The following is a 25,713-nucleotide window of genomic DNA, read 5'->3' as shown; positions in this document are numbered from 1 at the left end:
ATAACTCAACTCTGCACAAAAAGGAGCAACAGACAACAAATCAGGGACAAAAATACTTATGTAATACTTAGGGAATTGCACAAATGGGAGAAGGACAGGAAGGTCCTTTTGGAGTGCGAAAATCTCGTCGATATATTCATAAGGTAAATCAGTTTTTATTGTTTTACTTTATATATAAGTTTTTAATTGAATTTCAGGACTGAAGATGAAATTGATAAGGATAATATCAAAGATGTAGAAGTTCCTGAAGACATGACTGAAAAATTCATTCAGCAGGACAATGAATTTATTACTGCAACTGAATAACTGTTTTTTATAATTAGAAAATATTGTTATATATAATTATCATTGTACTTTTATTATAACTGAAATAAATTTATTCTTATTATATTAAAACACAGACAGAAAACTACTCTCAATTTATGAATAAAACTTCCAACAACAAAAGGAAGAAGACCCTGACATCAGGTAAATAACTTTCAGACTGTGTGTGACTGTGTTAAATTAAATTTACAATTCTTATAATGACAGGTGCTCCTTGTTAGAGGCCATTACTCAACTCTGCACAAAAAGGAGCAACAGACAACAAATCAGGGACAAAAATACTTATGTAATACTTAGGGAATTGCACAAATGGGAGAAGGACAGGAAGGTCCTTTTGGCGTGTGAAAATCTCGTCGATATACTCATAAGGTAAATCAGTTTTTATTGTTTTACTTTATATATAAGTTTTCAATTGAATTTCAGGACTGAAGATGAGATTGATAAGAATAATATCAAAGATGTAGAAGTTCCTGAAGACATGACTGAAAAATTCATTCAGCAGGACAATGAATTTATTACTGCAACTGAATAACTGTTTTTTATAATTAGAAAATATTGTTATATATAATTGTCATTGTACTTTTATTATAACTGAAATAAAACAGAAAACTACTCTCAATATATGAATAAAACTTCCAACAACAAAGGGCAGAAGACCCTGACATCAGGTAAATAACTTTCAGACTGTGTGTGACTGTGTTAAATTAAATTTACAATTCTTATAATGACAGGTGCTCCTTGTTAGAGGCCATAACTCAACTCTGCACAAAAAGGAGCAACAGACAACAAATCAGGGACAAAAATACTTATGTAATACTTAGGAAATTGCACAAATGGGAGAAAAACAGGAAGGTCCTTTTGGCGTGTGAAAATCTCGTCGATATACTCATAAGGTAAATCAGTTTTTATTGTTTTACTTTATACATAAGTTTTTAATTGAATTTCAGGACTGAAGTGAGATTGATTAGAATAATATCAAAGATGTAGAAGTTTCTGAAGACATGTCTGAAAAATTCATTCAGCAGGACAATGAATTTATTACTGCAACTGAATAACTGTTTTTTATAATTAGAAAATATTGTTATATATAATTGTCATTGTACATTTATTATAACTGAAATAAATTTATTCTTAGTATATTAAAACACAGACAGAAAACTACTCTCAATTTATGAATAAAACTTCCAACAACAAAAGGAAGAAGACCCTGACATCAGCTAAATAACTTTCAAACTGTGTGTGACTGTGTTAAATTAAATTTACAATTCTTATAATGACAAGTGCTCCTTGTTAGAGGCCATAACTCAACTCTGCACAAAAAGGAGCAACAGACAACAAATCAGGGACAAAAATACTCATGTAATACTTAGGGAATTGCACAAATGGGAGAAGGACAGGAAGGTCCTTTTGGCGTGCGAAAATCTCGTCGATATACTCATAAGGTAAATCAGTTTTTATTGTTTTACTTTATATATAAGTTTTTAATTGAATTTCAGGACTGAAGATGAAATTGATAAGGATAATATCAAAGATGTAGAAGTTCCTGAAGACATGACTGAAAAATTCATTCAGCAGGACAATGAATTTATTACTGCAACTGAATAACTGTTTTTTATAATTAGAAAATATTGTTATATATAATTGTCATTGTACTTTTATTATAACTGAAATAAATTTATTCTTAGTATATTAAAACACAGACAGAAAACTACTCTCAATTTATGAATAAAACTTCCAACAACATAAGAAAGAAGACCCTGACATCAGGTAAATAACTTTCAGACTGTGTGTGACTGTGTTAAATTAAATTTACAATTCTTATAATGACAGGTGCTCCTTGTTAGAGGCCATAACTCAACTCTGCACAAAAAGGAGCAACAGACAACAAATCAGGGACAAAAATACTTATGTAATACTTAGGAAATTGCACAAATGGGAGAAAAACAGGAAGGTCCTTTTGGCGTGTGAAAATCTCGTCGATATACTCATAAGGTAAATCAGTTTTTATTGTTTTACTTTATACATAAGTTTTTAATTGAATTTCAGGACTGAAGATGAAATTGATAAGAATAATATCAAAGATGTAGAAGTTTCTGAAGACATGTCTGAAAAATTCATTCAGCAGGACAATGAATTTATTACTGCAACTGAATAACTGTTTTTTATAATTAGAAAATATTGTTATATATAATTATCATTGTACTTTTATTATAACTGAAATAAATTTATTCTTAGTATATTAAAACACAAACAGAAAACTACTCTCAATTTATGAATAAAACTTCCAACAACAAAAGGAAGAAGACCATGACATCAGCTAAATAACTTTCAAACTGTGTGTGACTGTGTTAAATTAAATTTACAATTCTTATAATGACAAGTGCTCCTTGTTAAAGGCCATAACTCAACTCTGCACAAAAAGGAGCAACAGACAACAAATCAGGGACAAAAATACTTATGTAATACTTAGGGAATTGCACAAATGGGAGAAGAACAGGAAGGTCCTTTTGGAGTGCGAAAATCTCGTCGATATACTCATAAGGTAAATCAGTTTTTATTGTTTTACTTTGTATATAAGTTTTTAATTGAATTTCAGGACTGAAGATGAAATTTATAAGGATAATATCAAAGATGTAGAAGTTCCTGAAGACATGACTGAAAAATTCATTCAGCAGGACAATGAATTTATTACTGCAACTGAATAACTGTTTTTTATAATTAGAAAATATTGTTATATATAATTATCATTGTACTTTTATTATAACTGAAATAAATTTATTCTTGGTATATTAAAACACAGACAGAAAACTACTCTCAATTTATGAAAAAAACTTCCAACAACAAAAGGAAGAAGACCCTGACATCAGGTAAATAACTTTCAAACTGTGTGTGACTGTGTTCAATTAAATTTACAATTCTTATAATGACAGGTGCTCCTTGTTAGAGACCATAACTCAACTCTGCACAAAAAGGAGCAACAGACAACAAATCAGGGACAAAAATACTTGTGTAATACTTAGGGAATTGCACAAATGGGAGAAGGACAGGAAGGTCCTTTTGGCGTGTGAAAATCTCGTTGATATACTCATAAGGGAAATCAATTTTTATTGTTTTACTTTTATATAAGTTTTTAATTGAATTTTAGGACTGAAGATGAAATTGATAAGGATAATATCAAAGATGTAGAAGTTCCTGAAGACATGACTGAAAAATTCATTCAGCAGGACAATGAATTTATTACTGCAACTGAATAACTGTTTTTTATAATTAGAAAATATTGTTATGTATAATTATCATTGTACTTTTATTATAACTGAAATAAATTTATTCTTATTATATTAAAACCCAGAATTTATGAATTTATGAATTTATGAATAAAACTTTCAACAATTAAATAATTGTTTCAGAACTGATGTTTTAATTGAAATTTTTAATAGAGAATCAGTAGTTTAGACTAGAATTCGTTTATTAATAAATGTAACAATTAAGTGATGACATCTTTTGTAATTTCATGGGTTTTCTTCATGTGTTGATTCAGATAAGACCTATCCGTAAATTTCTTGTCACACATGGTGCAACTGAAAGGTTTTACACCAGAATGCGTGCATAAATGCCTGGCCAGTTTGTGCTTGTCGTAGAACGATTTGGGACAAATGTGGCACGTGTGCTTCTTCACTCTGACCTACACCGGTTTGTTGCCTATCCCATGCACCTTTGTGAGGTGCACTTCATACAAAAACCTACAACAAAACCCGTCCTAACATTTAAACAATCATATTTTTAGTAATTCGTACTTGTCCTTGTATTCCTTGGGACACTGCGAACATTTGAAGCCCCGGAAGTTGGAATGCAGCTTCTTGTGCTTCGAAAGCTCCACCTTGCTGACGAACCGTTTGCCACACACCAAGCAGGAGTGCTGTTTCACCCCTTCGTGCCGCTTCATGTGCTCCGAGTAACCGCCCTTCAGAGGGAACCGTTTCAGACAGACGTCGCAGCTGTACTTCCAGTTGCTGGGGTCGGTGTGCACCACAAATTTGTGCTGCTGCAGCGCCTTGTTCGTGTTGTAGGTCGTGTCGCAGATGTTGCAGCCCTAACTTCTTTTGTTGTGGTGGATTTTTTCCACTTAAATTGCCACAACCCCTTCGGCATGAGTTGTGAGAAGCTGCCAATTAGAGGTGTTCCGTTCTGGGAATCCCCAGCATCACCATCAACATGTCTGGACTGACACCGTACTTCTTCGACTTCTCACGCTTAAACAAAAGGCAGAAAATCAAACAAAGCATCATAACTGATGTAATTTGTCAGACTGGAAGATTCTGGAAATGTAAGTATAAAATTCACTCAAATCATGTGGAGACTGACTATCTTTTTAATACTTTACAGATTGGCAAGGTTGAAGACTTTGACAACAATACATACGGATTATATACAGGAAATTTCGTCAGGAATAGGTACCCTAAACCGTTTTCGGAACTGCCATTGTCGAACAATTCATCAAACAAATTCATCATCCTGTTCTCTGCACGGATCCCGCAGTCAGAACAATTCCATCGACTCCTAAGGTAAAGTATGATGGTTTAATTAAATCTGAACCATTAATTAACATAATCGTTTGTTTCAGTTGGAGGAATTAAGGGAAAAATAAAACAACAGCGAAACCATGATGATGCCAATCTCTTTATTGAGTTAGAATTAGTTTAATTTTGTATTTATTTTACATTATTACAATTGAACAGATGTACACATTTGTTAAGATTATTAAAATAAAATATTTTTACAAAACTATACTGTTTGTTTTAATTATCCTGATACAAAAATACAAATATTTTGAATTTTGGATGACTTAATGAAAAACGTAAAATGCTAGCGAGATCTATTACAAGTTTCTTAAATCATTACAAATAAAAATCCCACATAACAGATTTCTGTATCATGCGACATGCTGAAGACATTTATTGGGCTTATGCAGAACCACTATGATATTTTTAAACGATTTCTGTGTTCATTTTCACAAGCAACATCTGTTGCAAGTTTCTTGAACGGTTACAATTAAAAATACCATGTTACACTCTGGTGATATCTAATGGAACTACTAAGATTTAAATTATAGTTTTCTTTTTTAATGGGTGCTCAGAAAATAATGTACACGTTACAGATTTCTGTTATGAACGCTGACTAAGTTTAGTCAATTACGTACAGAGGGCGACGGGGTCTGTCAAACTAGTTGGGGCGCCATCTTCCGACAGACGTCAACACCCGTCACCAATACAGATCACCACCGTCGACCACCTTGGAAAACATGTTTGACAGCTGTCAGTGAAACGAAATAAAAATACCGATCAAAAATTCCGTAAACATATTAACCAGTGTGCCCGCGCCCCCCGTTCCGTGGTTCCGTGGCCGAAACATGACCTGATCGCGTGTCGCGCACGCACCGCGATAACATCCCCGCATCGAGTACGGGCGCAGCGATGTCGTCGCCCATGGGCTTCACGAACGGCCGCCCCAAGCGGTTCTCGATCGACGACGCGTTCGAGGAGGAGACCGACGAGGCGATCAAGGTGTACGGCGGCAACTGTCCGCGGTCGCCCACCTCCATCAACATGGGCCAGGGGGACCAGCACAGTTTGACCATCGACAACGGCAGGCTAGTACCGAAAACAACAACAAACATATAAATTAATCCATAAACCACCAAAGGGGTGAAGGGTTGGGTGTAGTTTTTATTCGTGTATGAGGTGGACACATTCATTTAGGTGGTGGAATGCACTTTGCTTCCTGATCGGGTAACCTTGTGTTCAAACTGGTTTTGTTACATGATTCATTCATTGCAGGCTTATTTAGTTACCACATGCAAATTATATTAATTTACATGTATCTAGAGGTGTTAGTATATTGATTTGTTTACTAATTGCATATTTATAGGTCACACCATAAATAATTATATACTCCAGTTGGACAACTATAAGGAAATATTAGTTTTGTGTAATATAAACACTGTCATAATTGTATACAAATCACCTAATTAAACCTTTGAGGGTACTGTCTTATTTCATACAATTTTATTGGTAACTAGATCAAACAATTTAAATTTAATTAAGTAAATGTGACAGATGACGGATCCAATTTTACCTCACATTAATTTGTGCATCGAACAACCCAGCTTGTACAATTATTATATCACAACAAAATTCAATCGAAGCCCATATTAAATTGTGTTACAGGGGCTACAAATTGGGGAACGACGCGTCCAGAGACAGCGACTCCCTAATCCAGGACTACTACGAGTGCTCCAGCCAGGAAAACCTGAACGTCTCCTGCCTGAACCATCCCAAAGTGAGGGAGAACTGGCGCATGGTCCTGGCGGCCGCCACCCTGCTAGTAATCGGTGTGGGACTGTTGGCCACAGGTGAGACCGACAATTCTTTTGACCGTTCGAGTTATAGGTGAACGTTTCAGGTGCAATAAGCTTGGCGCAGCCCAGCAGCGGCCTCCAAGGTTCGGTGTTCCTGCTGGCCGGCTTCATATGTTTCGTGCCCGGCGCCTACCACGTGGTCTACATATACTTCGCCGCGAAGGGGAAGCGCGGCTACCACTTTCACAACCTGCCGCTGTTCACGTGAGCCACGCACCCAAACTGGGCCGGCCGGGCAGGAGAATTGTATTTTGTATTTGTTCACGCGCTTCGATAAACTCACTAAAGTCTCTCTCACAGTTACAGTTTTTTAGATTAGGCGAAAAACTTTATATGATATTACATTAACGTTGCCAAAAAGTCCTTCTACTAACTAACCGATTGTTTTCGAATTAAATCACTGGCAGCACAGATTTGAATGTTTCAAAATTGACACAAACAAATATATATTACCGATATTTATATTTTGATATGAATGTATATAGCAAATTCCTGGACATTCCCCCCCTTCGAATTGATTTTTGGACCGTGGCATTTGGCGGTTTCCTCGTTCCGTCCCCCCTTATCGTTCAAGTGAGGAGGCCGCGCCCTTAGTTTTAATAAGTTGCACAAAAGCGTCTCTTCTGTATCTTTGCACCGGACAAATTTACAAGAGGATCGTTACTTTTAGGGTTCGTTACATGATTGGTAGTGTTCTTATTATTTTTTGTAGGATGTAAGACTGAATGTGGAGGATGTTTTATGTAACCAACAATTGTATATGTAAATTTTTATACCAAAGTGAAGATGTTTTCGAACTGACTGCAGGATGTGAATCTTTTATTAGATTTTAATATTTATGTTAGTGTTAAGCAAAAAATTATTATATATATGATGATAAAATCAGTTTTTTTAAAATACATTATACGTACTGAATTAATTTGTTGTTTTATTTACTTGACCTAACCGATATTCGATGTTCGACATTCAATATTCGATGTTGGAAATTTGAGATTCGATGTTCGACGTGCGATATTCGATGTTCGAAATTCGATGATCGACATTCAATATTAGATGTTGGAAATTTGAGATTCGATGTTCGACGTGTAAGATCCGATGTTCGACGTGTGAGATTCGATGTTAGACGTGCGTGATTCGATGTTCGCCGTGCGAGATTCGATGTTCAACGTGTGAGATTCGATGTTCGACGTGCAAGATTCGATGTTCGCCGTGCGAGATTCGATGTTCGACGTGCGAGATTCGATGTTCGACGTGTGAGATTCGATGTTCGACGTGCGAGATTCGATGTTCGAAATTCGATGATCGACATTCAGTATTCGATGTTGGAAATTTGAGATTCGATGATCGACGTGTGAGATTCGATGTTCGACGTGCGAGATTCGATGATCGAAATTCGAAATTCGATGATCGACATTCAATATTCGATGTTGGAAATATGAGATTCGACGTTCGACGTGTGAGATTCGATGTTCGACGTGTGAGATTCGATGTTCGACATGCAAGATTCGATGTTCGACGTGCGAGATTCGATGTTCGAAATTCGAAATTCGATGATCGACATTCAGTATTCGATGTTGGAAATTTGAGATTCGATGATCGACGTGTGAGATTCGATGTTCGACGTGTGAGATTCGATGTTTGACGTGCAAGATTCGATGTTCGACGTGTGAGATTCGATGTTCGAAATTCGAAATTCGATGATCGACATTCAATATTCGATGTTGGAAATTTGAGATTCGATGATCGAAGTGTGAGATTCGATGATCGAAGTGTGAGATTCGATGTTCGACGTGCAAGATTCGATGTTCGACGTGTGAGATTCGATGTTCGACATGCAAGATTCGATGTTCGACGTGCGAGATTCGATGTTCGAAATTCGAAATTCGATGATCGACATTCAGTATTCGATGTTGGAAATTTGAGATTCGATGATCGAAGTGTGAGATTCGATGTTCGACGTGCAAGATTCGATGTTCGACGTGTGAGATTCGATGTTCGAAATTCGAAATTCGATGATCGACATTTAATATTCGATGTTGGAAATTTGAGATTCGATGTTCGACGTGTGAGATTCGATGTTCGACGTGCGAGATTCGATGTTCGCCGTGCGAGATTCGATGATCGACGTGTGAGATTCGATGTTCGACGTGTGAGATTCGATGTTCGACGTGCGAGATTCGATGTTCGCCGTGCGAGATTCGATGATCGACGTGTGAGATTCGATGTTCGACGTGAGATTCGATGTTCGACGTGCGAGATTCGATGTTCGCCGTGCGAGATTCGATGATCGACGTGTGAGATTCGATGTTCGACGTGTGAGATTCGATGTTCGACGTGCAAGATTCGATGTACGACGTGTGAGATTCGATGTTCGAAATTCGAAATTCGATGATCGACATTCAATATTCGATGTTGGAAATTTGAGATTCGATGTTCGACGTGTGAGATTCGATGTTCGACGTGTGAGATTCGATATTCGACGTGTGAGATTCTATGTTCGACATGCAAGATTCGATGTTCGACGTGCGAGATTCGATGTTCGAAATTCGAAATTCGATGATCGACATTCAGTATTCGATGTTGGAAATTTGAGATTCGATGATCGACGTGTGAGATTCGATGTTCGACGTGTGAGATACGATGTTCGACGTGCAAGATTCGATGTTCGACGTGTGAGATTCGATGTTCGAAATTCGAAATTCGATGATCGACATTCAATATTCGATGTTGGAAATTTGAGATTCGATGTTCGACGTGCGAGATTCGATGTTCGAAATTCGAAATTCGATGATCGACATTCAGTATTCGATGTTGGAAATTTGAGATTCGATGATCGACGTGTGAGATTCGATGTTCGACGTGTGAGATACGATGTTCGACGTGCAAGATTCGATGTTCGACGTGTGAGATTCGATGTTCGAAATTCGAAATTCGATGATCGACATTCAATATTCGATGTTGGAAATTTGAGATTCGATGTTCGACGTGTGAGATTCGATGTTCGACGTGTGAGATTCGATGTTCGACGTGTGAGATTCGATGTTCGACATGCAAGATTCGATGTTCGACGTGCGAGATTCGATGTTCGAAATTCGAAATTCGATGATCGACATTCAGTATTCGATGTTGGAAATTTGAGATTCGATGATCGACGTGTGAGATTCGATGTTCGACGTGTGAGATACGATGTTCGACGTGCAAGATTCGATGTTCGACGTGTGAGATTCGATGTTCGAAATTCGAAATTCGATGATCGACATTCAATATTCGATGTTGGAAATTTGAGATTCGATGTTCGACGTGTGAGATTCGATGTTCGACGTGTGAGATTCGATGTTCGACGTGCGAGATTCGATGTTCGACGTGCGAGATTCGATGTTCGCCGTGCGAGATTCGATGTTCGACATGCGATATTCTATGTTCGAAATTCGAAATTCGATGATCGACATTCAATATTAGATGTTGGAAATTTGAGATTCGATGTTGGACGTGTGAGATTCGATGTTCAACGTGCGAGATTCGATGTTCGACCTGTGAGATTCGATGTTCGACGTGCGATATTCGATGTTCGACATTCAATAATCGATGTTAGAAATTCGAATGGTAACACAACGATTAATGGATAAATGAATTAAACTAAAAAATGGTGGGAAACTGTTGGCTTATTGCGCGAGTTTTTAATGGAGGCGTCATCTATCGCAAATACCTTAAACCGTTGGAGAATATAAATATTAGAATCACAGATTTCAGTAATGCGTGGTGGCGCCATCTGTCTCGAATTCTGTAAATTATTAAAAATTTAAAAATCTGCATTGCAGATTCCTGTAATTCATACCTGTTGAGTTTAACCTATTACCTTTAGAGGGCCTTAATACCTACCAAACTTGTTTCTTCATCGTTCTTGATACCAGATGACACCTTCATTATCTTGTTTAAATTTAAATATTTTGATTATTTTTCTCAAAATTTTTACTAAATAAATGATTCGGTGGGAGAACATTTATAATAATTGATGGTATGGTAGTTTACAATAAAACCACTGTATTAACTGTGTTGTAATATATTTATTTTCACAATTTCATTTACAATATTTATAATTCTATTCATTAATCTGTTTTGTTTTCCTAACCAATTTTAATTATTTTGTTTTTTTTTTATTTCATTTAGATCTCTCGAACCGTACCGAAACCACTTTGACAAAGAAAATCTCGCGTGCCGCCCCGAAACCGGCCCGCCCCAAAAGTATGCAATAGAAAAACTTGTCGCGTTTTTTTGGGCCGGTCCGACGCGTCCAAACGCTTACACTAAAATGACTAGATGAATTTAAATTTTTATGAAATATTGTCAACATGTTCCCAAATATCCTACATACACTTTTTTTAGTTTTATTTTAATAAGTTTCAATAACAACTAGCTAAAAACACTTAGTACTTAGTACGAGAAAAATTGTTTTGCATTAATTAATCGATTTAATTAACGGTAACGATATACAGGGCGGAGCCTACAACTGCATTTAAGTACGGTTAAGTTGAGCTGCGGTGGCGTTCAATCCGTCCACCCTGTATACTATTGTCAAAATGGTTTCCATGTTAAAAATTACAAAAAAACTTAACATCCGTGTGCAGTAAAAAAATGAAACTCATCAATCAATCATTATTTAAAAATAAGAAAATTAAAACAAAACAAAAAGAAATAAAAAAAACAAACACTTTTCTATTTTATATCCACATGTTTTAGTCTCCTCTATACACATACAAATAAAAAATAAAGTGACCGCGCTCGTAATTGACTATAGAATAAAATACACAGGAATGGGCTCGAACTTGTTGCTTCTCCCGGCAAAACAACAACGCAAATGGCAAAACGTCTGGCCAACCACCAAACCCAATTAATAATAGAATGAACGTAACCGAATGTGTCGTGTTGAATGTGTGTTGAGTGTGTGTGTGTGTGTGTGTCGACCGACGCAGCCGGGGGACGGCGCCCGCCGCCCTGTGGTAACATACCGGACGATAATACGGTGGCGACGGCGGCGACCCCGTCCCCCGGCTGCCCCGCACCACGCGCACATCTCTGTTTTGTTGTTTGTTTGTTTTTTTTTTTGGTTGTTTAGTTGGTTAAATTAGCTAGGTGACGGTTCCAGCGTCGCGGCGACGGCGACGTCGACGACGACGAGGGCGACGACGCGGCGACGCTGACGTTGTCGCGATTGGCACGCGAACTGGCTGTCTAATCGTTGTCCGCCTTCATGCCGCGGACCTCGCCCTTCTTGCGCAACGACTCCAGCTCCTCCTTGGTCTTGTCTTCGATCGCTCTGATGTCCTCCATCGTCAGACCGTGCCACTTGTCGATCCAACAAAATACTTGTCTGAAAATTAAATTGATTTTAATGAATTGTCTTGACTGAAATATTATTAAATGAAGGTATTTAAACTAGTTACGAACGAAATAGGTATTCAAAGTCCAATTTTAACATAATTATATTAATTAGAAATGATTTTAGTTAAGAAATTTTGTTTAAATATTATTTGAGACGTTATAAATGTTAAAAATTCTTCGTAAAAGAATTATATGATATATATAAAGATTAAATTATTAAATAAATATGTTTTAAAACAATAAATTAGAAGCTCCTCACTGTTTAAAATTAAATATTGTAGCTAAGTATTTAAAAATTTTATAAAACAAAATTAATTGAAATGAATTTATAAGTTAGGATAGCTTTTAAAACGTAATAATCTTATTTTTAATACAAAATAATGAAAAAACTAAAACAATTAATTTTGTTTAACCAAAAAATGTTTGTAAATTTGGAGTTTTACATTATCTAATGAGTGAAAGTCTAATTTTGACATAATTATATTAATTACAAATGATTTTGGTTAGAAAATTTAGCTTTTCAACATTTAAATATTATTTTTAAACTTTATAAATGTTAAAACTTCTTCATAAAAGAATTATACCATTTATACAAAGACTAAATTATTAATAAATGTGTTTTAAAACAATAAATTAGAAGCTTTTCACTGTTTAAAATTAAATCTTGTAGCTATGTATTCAAAAATCTTATAAAACAAATTTAATTGAAGTTAATTTATAAGTTATGATGCCTTTTAAAACGTAATAATCTTATTTTTAATACAAAATAACGAAAAAACTAAAATAATTAATTTTGTTTAATTAAAAAATGTTTTTAAATTTAGAGTTTTGCATTATTTAATGAGTGAAAGTACAATTTTAACATAATTATATTAATTACAAATGATTTTAGTTAGAAAATTTAGCTTTTCAACGTTTAAATATTATTTTTAAACTTTATAAATGTTAAAACTTCTTCATAAAAGAATTATACGATTTATACAAGGAGTAAATTATTAATAAATATGTTTTAAAACAACAAATTAAAAGCTTTTCACTGTTTAAAATTAAATATTGTAGCTAAGTATTTAAAAATCTTATAAAACAAAATTAATTGAAATAAATTTATAAGTTAGGATAGCTTTTAAAACGTAATAATCTTATTTTTAATACAAAATAACGAAAAAACTAAAATAATTAATTTTGTTTAATTAAAAAATGTTTTTAAATTTAGAGTTTTGCATTATTTAATGAGTGAAAGTACAATTTTAACATAATTATATTAATTACAAATGATTTTAGTTAGAAAATTTAGCTTTTCAACGTTTAAATATTATTTTTAAACTTTATAAATGTTAAAACTTCTTCATAAAAGAATTATACGATTTATACAAGGAGTAAATTATTAATAAATATGTTTTAAAACAACAAATTAAAAGCTTTTCACTGTTTAAAATTAAATATTGTAGCAAAGTATTTAAAAATCTTATAAAACAAAATTAATTGAAATAAATTTATAAGTTAGGATAGCTTTTAAAACGTAATAATCTTATTTTTAATACAAAATAATAGAAAAACTAAAACAATTAATTTTATTTAACCAAAAAATGTTTGTAAATTTGGAGTTTTACATTATCTAATGAGTGAAAGTCTAATTTTGACATAATTATATTAATTACAAATGATTTTAGTTAGAAAATTTAGCTTTTCAACATTTATATATTATTTTTAAACTTTATAAATGTTAAAACTTCTTCATAAAAGAATTATACGATTTATACAAGGACTAAATTATTAATAAATGTGTTTTAAAACAATAAATTAGAAGCTTTTCAAAATTCAAAAATCTTATAAAACAAATTTAATTGAAGTTAATTTATAAGTTACGATGCCTTTTAAAACGTAATAATCTTATTTTTAATACAAAATAACGAAAAAACTAAAATAATTAATTTTGTTTAATCAAAAAATGTTTTTAAATTTAGAGTTTTGCATTATTTAATAAGTGAAAGTCCAATTTTAACATAATTGTATTAATTACAAATGAATTTAGTTGGGAAATTTAGCTTTTCAACATTTAAATATTATTTTTAAACTTTATAAATGTTAAAACTTCTTCATAAAAGAGTTATACGATTTATATAAGGACTAAATTATTAATAAATATGTTTTAAAACAATAAATTAGAAGCTTTTCACTGTTTAAAATTAAATATTATAGCTATGTATTTAAAAATCTTATAAAACAAAATTAATTGAAGTAAATTTATAAATTGGGATAGCTTTTAAAAAGTAATAATCGTATTTTTAATACAAAATAACGAAAAAACTAAAATAATTAATTTTGTTTAATAAAAAAATGTTTTTAAATTTAGAGTTTTGCATTATTTAATGAGTGAAAGTACAATTTTAACATAATTATATTAATTACAAATGATTTTAGTTAGAAAATTTAGCTTTTCAACGTTTAAATATTATTTTTAAACTTTATAAATGTTAAAACTTCCTCATAAAAGAGTTATACGATTTATACAAGGATTAAATTATTAATAAATATGTTTTAAAACAATAAATTAGAAGCTTTTCACTGTTTAAAATTAAATATTGTAGCTATGTATTTAAAAATCTAATAAAACAAAATTAATTGAAATAAATTTACAAGATTACTAATAAGCTCATTTTTAATACATTATAACGAAAAAACTAAAATAATTAAATTTATTTAAATATAAAAAGTTGTGAATTTGCAGTTTTGCATTATTTAATGAATCAAAGTCCCATTTTAACATAATTAAATGAATTATAAATGATTTGGGATTGGAAATTTACTTTTAACAATTAACTATTGTATTTAAGCTATATAAATTGGCTGAATTATTTATGAATATATTTTAATTTGAATAAGTTGTTTTAAATTAAACTGAAGTGGTATTTTAAAATCTTGGAAAACAGTTAGAATTCTGAATTATTTAAAAGGTTAATGTCCAAATTTAAATGTAAATAATAAATGAAAAAAAATGAAGTCAAAATTAGTTAATTAATTAGAATTTTCCTCTGTTATTATTAGCTTAGTTAAAATAGTTGAAAAACTCATCAAAAGCTCTGAGAAATTGGACATTTTATCAGCTGTAACTCGGCTACTTATCATCTGGTTGAAACCAGCAGTGATTAAACAACAAAACATCAACTCTTTAGAAGTGTGTCAGTACCCATCCAGTACCTGTGGAAATTGGTGAAGAGCCGCCTCTCCGACTTCTGTATGAAGCTCTCTATCCGCGACTGGAGGCCGAACCACTTGAACTCCACAGTGACCAGTTTGTAGCAGGTCATCACCGGTCGCACCTCGTTCTTCCAGTTGGGTCCCATCAGCGGGCCGCGTCCCGTCTTCTCGCTGTGGAATATGGCCGGATTCTCCGATTCCTCGTAGTCGGCCGGATTGATCGGGTCGTTGGCGATGTCGATGTGGATCACCTCGCGCTGTTTCAGCTTGTCGGCGGGCAGCTGGTGGACGTTGGCCTGTTCACCGTTGTCGCCCACGTGCATGCTCTCTATGCATATCACGAAGTTCTCCTTCATGTAGCCGGGATTCTGGAAACGAAGACTGTTTTAAAAAAATAATTAACTGTGCCATCCAAATGTAGAATTCGAAAATTTTAATGTCAAAAAGACATTTGAGGTACATGGAAGCACCTACTGTGCTGTAAAAAATATTTGTACAATATTTTTTAAGATTTTCTGTAACAATTATAAATAAAAACCTATTTTTCTAAATAAATATATATAGAGAGTTAATAATACAGGATAATGCACGACCACATACAGCCCATGCTGTCCAAAATTATCTTGCTGACGTTGGAATTAATGCTTCGGCCTGGCCAGCTGGCAGTCCAGACCTTAACCCAATAGAACAAGTCTGGGACATTCTTGGGAGACGTTTAAGGGACCATCCTAACCGTCCGAATATCTTGGAGGATGTGGAGCGTCTTCTACTCGAAATTTGGGAGAATTTGGACCAAAATGAAATTCGATCACAGTTTTTGAATAAGAACAGAAGATGTGAGGCTGTCATTCGTAGTGGAAGTGGTAATATTCCATATTAACTTCAAATTTTTATTTTTTATACATATCAAATTTTGTTAATATTTAATTTTTTTATAAAGACAATATTTTTTAAGACTTTCTGTGACAGTTACAAATAAAAATCTATTTTTCTAAATAAATATATATAGAGAGTTAATAATACAGGATAATGCACGACCACATACAGCCCATGCTGTCCAAAATTATCTTGCTGACGTTGGAATTAATGCTTCGGCCTGGCCAGCTGGCAGTCCAGACCTTAACCCAATAGAACAAGTCTGGGACATTCTTGGGAGACGTTTAAGGGACCATCCTAACCGTCCGAATATCTTGGAGGATGTGGAGCGTCTTCTACTCGAAATTTGGGAGAATTTGGACCAAAATGAAATTCGATCACAGTTTTTGAATAAGAACAGAAGATGTGAGGCTGTCATTCGTAGTGGAAGTGGTAATATTCCATATTAACTTCAAATTTTTATTTTTTATACATATCAAGTTTTGTTAATATTTAATTTTTTTATAAAGACAATATTTTTTAAGACCTTCTGTGACAGTTACAAATAAAAATCTATTTTTCTAAATAAATATATATAGAGAGTTAATAATACAGGATAATGCACGACCACATACAGCCCATGCTGTCTAAAATTATCTTGCTGACGTTGGAATTAATGCTTCGGCCTGGCCAGCTCGCAGTCCAGACCTTAACCCAATAGAACAAGTCGGGGACATTCTTGGGAGACGTTTAAGGGACCATCCTAACCGTCCGAATATCTTGGAGGATGTGGAGCGTCTTCTACTCGAAATTTGGGAGAATTTGGACCAAAATGAAATTCGATCACAGTTTTTGAATAAGAACAGAAGATGTGAGGCTGTCATTCGTAGTGGAAGTGGTAATATTCCATATTAACTTCAAATTTTTATTTTTTATACATATCAAATTTTGTTAATATTTAATTTTTTTATAAAGACAATATTTTTTAAGACTTTCTGTGACAGTTACAAATAAAAATCTATTTTTCTAAATAAATATATATAGAGAGTTAATAATACAGGATAATGCACGACCACATACAGCCCATGCTGTCCAAAATTATCTTGCTGACGTTGGAATTAATGCTTCGGCCTGGCCAGCTGGCAGTCCAGACCTTAACCCAATAGAACAAGTCTGGGACATTCTTGGGAGACGTTTAAGGGACCATCCTAACCGTCCGAATATCTTGGAGGATGTGGAGCGTCTTCTACTCGAAATTTGGGAGAATTTGGACCAAAATGAAATTCGATCACAGTTTTTGAATAAGAACAGAAGATGTGAGGCTGTCATTCGTAGTGGAAGTGGTAATATTCCATATTAACTTCAAATTTTTATTTTTTATACATATCAAGTTTTGTTAATATTTAATTTTTTTATAAAGACAATATTTTTTAAGACCTTCTGTGACAGTTACAAATAAAAATCTATTTTTCTAAATAAATATATATAGAGAGTTAATAATACAGGATAATGCACGACCACATACAGCCCATGCTGTCTAAAATTATCTTGCTGACGTTGGAATTAATGCTTCGGCCTGGCCAGCTCGCAGTCCAGACCTTAACCCAATAGAACAAGTCGGGGACATTCTTGGGAGACGTTTAAGGGACCATCCTAACCGTCCGAATATCTTGGAGGATGTGGAGCGTCTTCTACTCGAAATTTGGGAGAATTTGGACCAAAATGAAATTCGATCACAGTTTTTGAATAAGAACAGAAGATGTGAGGCTGTCATTCGTAGTGGAAGTGGTAATATTCCATATTAACTTCAAATTTTTATTTTTTATACATATCAAATTTTGTTAATATTTAATTTTTTTATAAAGACAATATTTTTTAAGACTTTCTGTGACAGTTACAAATAAAAATCTATTTTTCTAAATAAATATATATAGAGAGTTAATAATACAGGATAATGCACGACCACATACAGCCCATGCTGTCCAAAATTATCTTGCTGACGTTGGAATTAATGCTTCGGCCTGGCCAGCTGGCAGTCCAGACCTTAACCCAATAGAACAAGTCTGGGACATTCTTGGGAGACGTTTAAGGGACCATCCTAACCGTCCGAATATCTTGGAGGATGTGGAGCGTCTTCTACTCGAAATTTGGGAGAATTTGGACCAAAATAAAATTCGATCACAGTTTTTGAATAAGAACAGAAGATGTGAGGCTGTCATTCGTAGTGGAAGTGGTAATATTCCATATTAACTTCAAATTTTTATTTTTTATACATATCAAATTTTGTTAATATTTAATTTTTTTATAAAGACAATATTTTTTAAGACTTTCTGTGACAGTTACAAATAAAAATCTATTTTTCTAAATAAATATATATAGAGAGTTAATAATACAGGATAATGCACGACCACATACAGCCTATGCTGTCCAAAATTATCTTGCTGACGTTGGAATTAATGCTACGGCTTGGCCAGCTCGCAGTCCAGACCTTAACCCAATAGAACAAGTCGGGGACATTCTTGGGAGACGTTTAAGGGACCATCCTAACCGTCCGAATATCTTGGAGGATGTGGAGCGTCTTCTACTCGAAATTTGGGAGAATTTGGACCAAAATGAAATTCGATCACAGTTTTTGAATAAGAACAGAAGATGTGAGGCTGTCATTCGTAGTGGAAGTGGTAATATTCCATATTAACTTCAAATTTTTATTTTTTATACATATAAAATTTTGTTAATATTTAATTTTTTTATAAAGACAATATTTTTTAAGACTTTCTGTGACAGTTACAAATAAAAATCTATTTTTCTAAATAAATATATATAGAGAGTTAATAATACAGGATAATGCACGACCACATACAGCCCATGCTGTCCAAAATTATCTTGCTGACGTTGGAATTAATGCTACGGCCTGGCCAGCTCTCAGTCCAGACCTGAACCCAATAGAACAAGTCTGGGACATTCTTGGGAGACGTTTAAGGGACCATCCTAACCGTCCGAATATCTTGGAGGATGTGGAGCGTCTTCTACTCGAAATTTGGGAGAATTTGGACCAAAATAAAATTCGATCACAGTTTTTGAATAAGAACAGAAGATGTGAGGCTGTCATTCGTAGTGGAAGTGGTAATATTCCATATTAACTTCAAATTTTTATTTTTTATACATATCAAATTTTGTTAATATTTAATTTTTTTATAAAGACGATATTTTTTAAGAATTCCTGTGACAGTTACAAATAAAAATCTATTTTCTAAATAAATATATATAGAGAGTTAATAATACATGATAATGCACGACCACATACAGCCCATGCTGTCTAAAATTATCTTGCTGACGTTGGAATTAATGCTTCGGCCTGGCCAGCTCGCAGTCCAGACCTTAACCCAATAGAACAAGTCTGGGACATTCTTGGGAGACGTTTAAGGGACCATCCTAACCGTCCGAATGTCTTGGAGGATGTGGAACGTCTTCTACTCGAAATTTGGGAGAATTTGGACCAAAATGAAATTCGAACACAGATTTTGAATAAGAACAGAAGATGTAGATGCAGAGTGGAGGTGGTAATATCCCATATTAACCTCAAATTTTTATTTTTTATGTTTAGAAACCTGTTTTAAAATAAATATATAAATGTGTATATATGTTAGATTTCCCGTTTTAAGAAAATATTAATTATAATCAATTATTATTGGTGTATACAATCGGGGGAATTCCCCTCTTGACTATCACAGCCATTTTTCAGATATACTGAAGGCCAAAATTACAGTAACTTATTAAAATACAATAAAAATATGAAGTGTACTACTTGAATTGGATGCCAGTATCTATAATATTTATTGTTTTTTTTTTTTTTTGTTATTATGGTGTCTACTATACAACTGGTCAATCTAACTTTATTATCTAAAACACAGATTTAATCATCAAAAATCCCTTTAAAAATTAATGTTGCCACATTTATGTCCAGTTCAATTCAGTAGTTTTTATAATACTTAGTTTATATTAAATAAAAAAAAGTTATGGTTAAAATATTTAATATTTTGAAAAGGTGCTATTGTATTTCACTTTTATGGTTTTGTAGAAAATTTAATGATTTTTATACAATATAAAATCAAATAGGTATTATATTATAAGATACTTTTGATATGTTTTAATAATTAAAGAAAAAAAATTCATTTACTATATCATTTTATAAATTTAAATAATTTGTCAATTCTTTGACGTAATTGTTCTATGTTATTGATTGGTAGAGCATAGACCCTTTCTTTCATTTGGTCTCACTATAAAATCTAATGGATTAAGGTCTGCTGACCTTGGTGGCCAATATAAAGGAGCTTCACCCACGGTCTAATAATTTTCTGGCCACTCCATAATCCTTAAATTATGTTCCTCCTCCAGAAGCTCTTATCTCAGCCACAGTTGTATCCACATATCATTGTCCTCGGTGTCTATAGACTCTTTGTCGTGCATTATTTCATCTTAAACAAAACCTGGATTCATCTGTAGTACCTGACTCCATTGGTTCATGTTCCAGTTAATGTGTTCATTAGTTTATCATTCTCCTGTGTGCTCAGGTTAATTCAGGAACAACAGCTGCACGCCTTGAATCTGAATTGGCTTCATGAATTCTGTTACGTACGGTTTGAGTAGATAAATGTGTCCTTGTAGCCATAAAGTGAAGGTTACCTTACTGGTGAGCTCTTCTTGTTCACTCTTGAAGTTATATCTGAACCAAATGTCGATGCCACGTATAACTTCAACTCGATTGTGATGTCTTCTTTTTACAATAATTCTTTCAAGGGCATCATTGTCCATGAAAAATTACGGTGAAGACGACCGATAAACAATGTTATTCGTGAATTAAACGAGTCTATTCTGAGGCATTTTATAATAAATTTCGATTATTTTAGTTTTTCTACAGATATTAAAAATATAAAGAGGTTTTTCCTAACATTAAAATAGTTATCTCAAAAATTATGCTAACTGTTTACTTTTTAAATATTGATACTTATTTCATTGTGACTAATTTAGAAACACTGATGTTATATGACCCAATTAATTCATTTTTTATTTACCTAGATAACAAGAGAGGATATGTCGTTTGACTTTTTCAATTTGTCTGTCAATATTAGGAGTCGTTTCTTTGTTAGGACATTTTCTTATTGTATTTTCAATTGAGTGTGTTGTTGTTAATAATATTATAAACCATTTTTCGAAAGCAACTTAAGATTTTAATCATATCAGCAGTATTTAGACCTTGATGTTTCATTTTAATTACAATTCCCTCTTCTCTGAAGAGCAATGTTTCTTTTTTCTTACTGAAAGTGAATTTATTTAATACAGTAATGTATTTTTCTGGCATCAACTATATATTTTATTTAATAAGCCACTGTAATTGTGGCCTCCCCTCCTCCACACCAACAAGCTATAAAAGACTTCTGTAGTTTGCTTCAAAAAAGCCAACATTTTCGACCCTTAGAACCAATCCACCAAAAAAAAATCAGTTGACAATTACCGTGATGACCGTTTTGCAGTAGGGGTAGGCGTTCCACGCCTCTTCGTGGATCTCGAGGCTGCCCTTGGGCGCCAGCAGGCGTATGAAGGCGGGCACCTTGCTGGCTAAGTGGTAGATTTTGTACGTGTACTGGCCCGAGTTGTATTTGCCCCCCAGCAAAGGGTAGTTGGTGAACGGTTCATTTTTCAGCACCTCGATGCCCTCGCCGCCGCCCGTGTTGTCTTTCGACGCCTCGGCCACGCTGTACAGCTGGCCCACTTGGTACTAAAAACAATAACAAATAATAAACCATGTGCATTATTTTTATACACGAAACGTTCGGATTAAACAAACAAGTCGAAAAGAATGTAGGTGTCTGTAAACAAATTAGTTGTGTGACGATAAGGTTTGTAATATTTTAGTAAACAACATCATTTCTATACAAATAATTCGTTTTTTTTATAATAAAACCATATTAATAATAATGATCTAACCAAATCAATTAATTTTGTTAGACCGTTAAAGGTAATGGTTTTTAAATGTGGGTCATGTAAATAATCAATTTATTAAGTGGGACACAACCTTAAATTAATAATAATTTAATGCACAATGAATAAATAATATAATTTGTTACTAATTTTTGTACATTATTTGAAATTAATATTAGACTTGATATAACAATGGTTTTACTGATAAGATATGAATCAAATTTCAGGTGTAGACAACAAAAATCCAAAACATTTATAATTAATTAGTACTTAATATAATTTATACAATGTATTATTAATCTTTAAAACTATTTTTTAATATAATCAATGGTTTTATTGTATAACTTTTATGATTTATCAAAAGCTAAGCCACTTATAAATATGTTTTATTTGTAATAAATTAAGAGCTTTTTATTGTTCTAAAGTAAATCTAAATTAAGCCCTAATATTAAAATATTTATAAGAGATTTATAAGAAAATTAACTGTTTAACAATTAAATTTTGTAATTAAATTATATAAACATAAAAAATCCTTCATAAAAAAACTTAGTTAAATAATTTAAACAAAGGATAGATTATTTATCAATGTTTTAATTGTAATAAATTAGATATTATACCCATTAAACATAATTATATTAATTATAAATGATTTGAAATGATTATAAATCTTTCATAAAAGACCTATACGATTTATATATGGACTAAATTATTAATATTTATGTTTCAAATAAATTAAAAGCATTTTTCTGTTTAAAATTAAATAGTTTAGTTAGGAAATTTAGCTTTTCAACATTTAAATATTATTTGTAAACTTTATAAATGTTAAAAGTTCTTCATAAATGAATTATACGATTTATACATGGTCTAAATTATTAATAAATATGTTTTAAAACAATAAATTAGAAACTTTTCACTGTTTAAAATTAAATATTGAAGCTATGTATTTAAAAGTCTTATAAAACAAAATTAATTAAAGTAAATTTAGAAACTAGGATAGATTTTAAAACATAATAATTTTATTTTTAGTGCAAAATAACGAGAAAACTAAAATAATTAATTTTGTTTAACAAAAAAATGTTTGTAAATTTGGAGTTTTACATTATTTAATGAGTGAAAGTACAATTTTAACATAATTCTATTAATTAGAAATGATTTTGGTTAGAAAATTTAGCTTTTTAACATTTAAATATTACTTTTAAACATTATAAATGTTAAAACTTCTTCATAAAAGAATTATACGATTTATACAAGGATTAAATAATTAATAAATACGTTTTAAAACAATAAATTAGAAGCTTTTTACTGTTTAAAATTAAATATTGTATTTAGGTATTTAAAAATCTTACAAAACAAAATTAATAGAAATAAATTTATAAGTTAGGAAAGCTTTTAAAACATAACAATCATATTTTTAATTTAAAATAACAAAAAAAACTAAAATAATTAATTTTGTTTGACAAAGAAATCTTCGTAAATTTGGAGTTTTGCATTATTTAATGAGTGAAAGTCCAATTTTAACATAATTATATTAATTACAAATGATTTTAGTTAGGAAATTTAGCTTTTCAACATTTAAATATTATTTTTAAAATTTATACAAGGAATAAATTATTAATAAATATGTTTTAAAACAATAAATTAGAAGATTTTCACTGATTAAAATTAAATATTGTAGCTAAGTATTTAAAAATCTTATAAAACAAAATTAACTGAACTAAATTTACAAGTTAGGATGACTTTGACAACGTAATAATCTTATTTTTAATACCATATAACAAAAAAATAAAACAATTTAATTTGTTAATTTGGAGTTTTGCATTAATTAATGAGTGAAAGTCCAATTTTAGTATAATTACAAATGACTTGAGATAGGAAATTTAATTTTAAACAATTACTTTAACCATATAAACGTTAAAAATAATTCACAAAAGAACAAATACAATTTATTAAGTGTTAAATTATTTACAAATATGCTTTAAAAATCTTATACGACACAATTGACTGAAATACGTCAAATCAATTTGAACAAAATACTCAGAGTTTCCTCAATTATATTTATTTTCACCCATAAGAAAACCATTTGAAGGTTGTATAGGAAAACAGATAAACAAGTAATTATCCATAATCAGAAAAACTGTCCCCCAAACCATTATTATACATAAAACGATATTATATTATAGAACAAAGTACATACGAAGCCATTATTTAAAAAATGTAATCTACAATTTAACATATCAAACAACAGTGACATGAAACTTTTTAACTAATTAACGATTCGTCCTCGAACAGTACGAAAAAAACTGTTAATAAATTAAAATTAAAACAATTATAAAAAACAATTATGGTACAATTACACAGTTCGACCCTTGTACCACTTCATGTTTTCCCCTAAAACAACAACTAACAGTGGTTAAAACACAAACTGGGACAAAATTTGAAACCGCACATTTATCACTGAATCATAGTTCTGCTTATCAGAACTTTTAAGAATTTAGTGCGAATAGATAAAACTAGACAAAAGGCCCAAACAAACACGTAACGAAACCGCGTAAATAACAATAATTACGTATAAAACAGGTACATACCTCCTCGACTGTCAGGGGCAAAGTAACACGGCTGAAAAATACAAATTTTTACGTCAGTATTCGTTTTACAAAATCTGCAAAGTTTACGTTCAAGGTCTCGCGCCTTAATTTCAACGAAACGTGCATACATTTCGTACGTTCAAAACGCCACGAATTACGTCGGCACCAACGCCGGTCGGACGTCGAAAATTAACACGAACGAACCGGGTGATTTATTACCCCGAAAATCGGTGGTGACACACAATCAACCCTTTTTCCCAACGGGCACCCCGTTCGAGAACCGACGAAACAGCGGTAATTCACCGAGTTTTGAACGCACAAACGATGCAGATGCGGATACTCACTATTCCTTGATTAACATGTTGGTTTGGCGAGCGTTTAACTAAAAGTACATTAAGAAAAAGGTCCAACTTGTCACGAATCTCGACTCCGCACAGTAGGATCGGTTGCATACGGCGCAGGCGCGGTGACGCAATTCCGTGACGTCAATTGTCTAATATTGTTCATAATGGCTTTCTCGCATACAATAATCAATACTCGAGTTTTATCAGAAAAATTTGCAATTAATTCGTAAAACTAATTAAGACGTTCGTTTGAATGTGATTAGGTTGCTGGTTTGATTATTTAAGGTGTGAAATTTGAATTTGATCGGTCTTTGACAGGTGGGCAAGTTTCATACAAACCTTCTGTCACATTAAATTTCAATACCCTTTATCATTAAGTAAATAATATTAAAGTTATTCCTTCCACCAATAACTATTATTGATGTACATAATTAGGTTTATTAATTTAACTATTAGAACAGGCAACTATGATTACACAACTATACACATGTATGTGTGTATATATGTATATACCATAAACGTCACTTATACATTTTGTAAATTATGACATAAAATATAAAACGTGTAATATGATAAGCATTTTTTCGTTAAATCAATGAGCTAAATCACGCTGATATCACATCATTAAAAACAC

General features: G+C 32.4%; 2 protein-coding genes and 1 long non-coding RNA gene across 3 annotated transcripts; 1 reads left to right on the top strand and 2 right to left on the bottom strand.

Annotated features, from left to right (window-relative positions):
* Window positions 1–3,845: 3,845 nt before the first annotated feature.
* Window positions 3,846–4,801, bottom strand: LOC126265857 (uncharacterized). Its single transcript, XR_007548312.1, has 3 exons — window positions 4,744–4,801; window positions 4,119–4,574; window positions 3,846–4,064 (listed from the first exon to the last, which is right to left on the bottom strand). It is a non-coding gene; the product is annotated as an uncharacterized LOC126265857 (long non-coding RNA).
* A 795-nt stretch (window positions 4,802–5,596) lies between these two features.
* LOC109604163 (transmembrane protein 134) lies at window positions 5,597–7,658 on the top strand. Its single transcript, XM_020020691.2, has 3 exons — window positions 5,597–5,971; window positions 6,549–6,733; window positions 6,784–7,658. The coding sequence occupies exons 1-3, from the start codon at window positions 5,796–5,798 to the stop codon at window positions 6,945–6,947; spliced, it is 525 nt and encodes a 174-aa protein (XP_019876250.2). The 5' UTR covers window positions 5,597–5,795; the 3' UTR covers window positions 6,948–7,658.
* Window positions 7,659–10,783: 3,125 nt separating this feature from the next.
* LOC109604159 (phosphatidylinositol transfer protein beta isoform) lies at window positions 10,784–25,230 on the bottom strand. The gene is made up of 5 exons (XM_049968478.1): window positions 25,080–25,230; window positions 24,736–24,766; window positions 21,684–21,947; window positions 15,317–15,684; window positions 10,784–12,107 (listed from the first exon to the last, which is right to left on the bottom strand). Exons 1-5 carry the CDS (start codon window positions 25,094–25,096, stop codon window positions 11,969–11,971), a joined length of 819 nt encoding a protein of 272 aa, XP_049824435.1. The 5' UTR covers window positions 25,097–25,230; the 3' UTR covers window positions 10,784–11,968.
* Between the last annotated feature and the right edge of the window lie 483 nt (window positions 25,231–25,713).

This window comes from Aethina tumida, chromosome 6, assembly GCF_024364675.1.
Source record: "Aethina tumida isolate Nest 87 chromosome 6, icAetTumi1.1, whole genome shotgun sequence".
Taxonomy (NCBI): domain Eukaryota; kingdom Metazoa; phylum Arthropoda; class Insecta; order Coleoptera; family Nitidulidae; genus Aethina; species Aethina tumida.
Note: the sequence above shows the minus strand (reverse complement) of the source record. Positions and strands in the feature narration are given on the sequence as shown.

Excerpts from the sequence above, each read along its gene's own strand:
- LOC109604159 (XM_049968478.1), bottom strand. Across the intron at positions 21,948-24,735 it reads TGCCCCTGACAGTCGAGGAG|TACCAAGTGGGCCAGCTGTA; the intron begins GTATGTACCTGT and ends TATTGTTTTTAG. Across the intron at positions 12,108-15,316 it reads CTCTTCACCAATTTCCACAG|ACAAGTATTTTGTTGGATCG; the intron begins GTACTGGATGGG and ends TTTAATTTTCAG.
- LOC109604163 (XM_020020691.2), top strand. The coding sequence starts at position 5,796 with ATGTCGTCGCCCATGGGCTTCACGAACGGCCGCCCCAAGCGGTTCTCG. Across the intron at positions 5,972-6,548 it reads TTGACCATCGACAACGGCAG|GGGCTACAAATTGGGGAACG; the intron begins GCTAGTACCGAA and ends ATTGTGTTACAG. Across the intron at positions 6,734-6,783 it reads TGTGGGACTGTTGGCCACAG|GTGCAATAAGCTTGGCGCAG; the intron begins GTGAGACCGACA and ends TGAACGTTTCAG.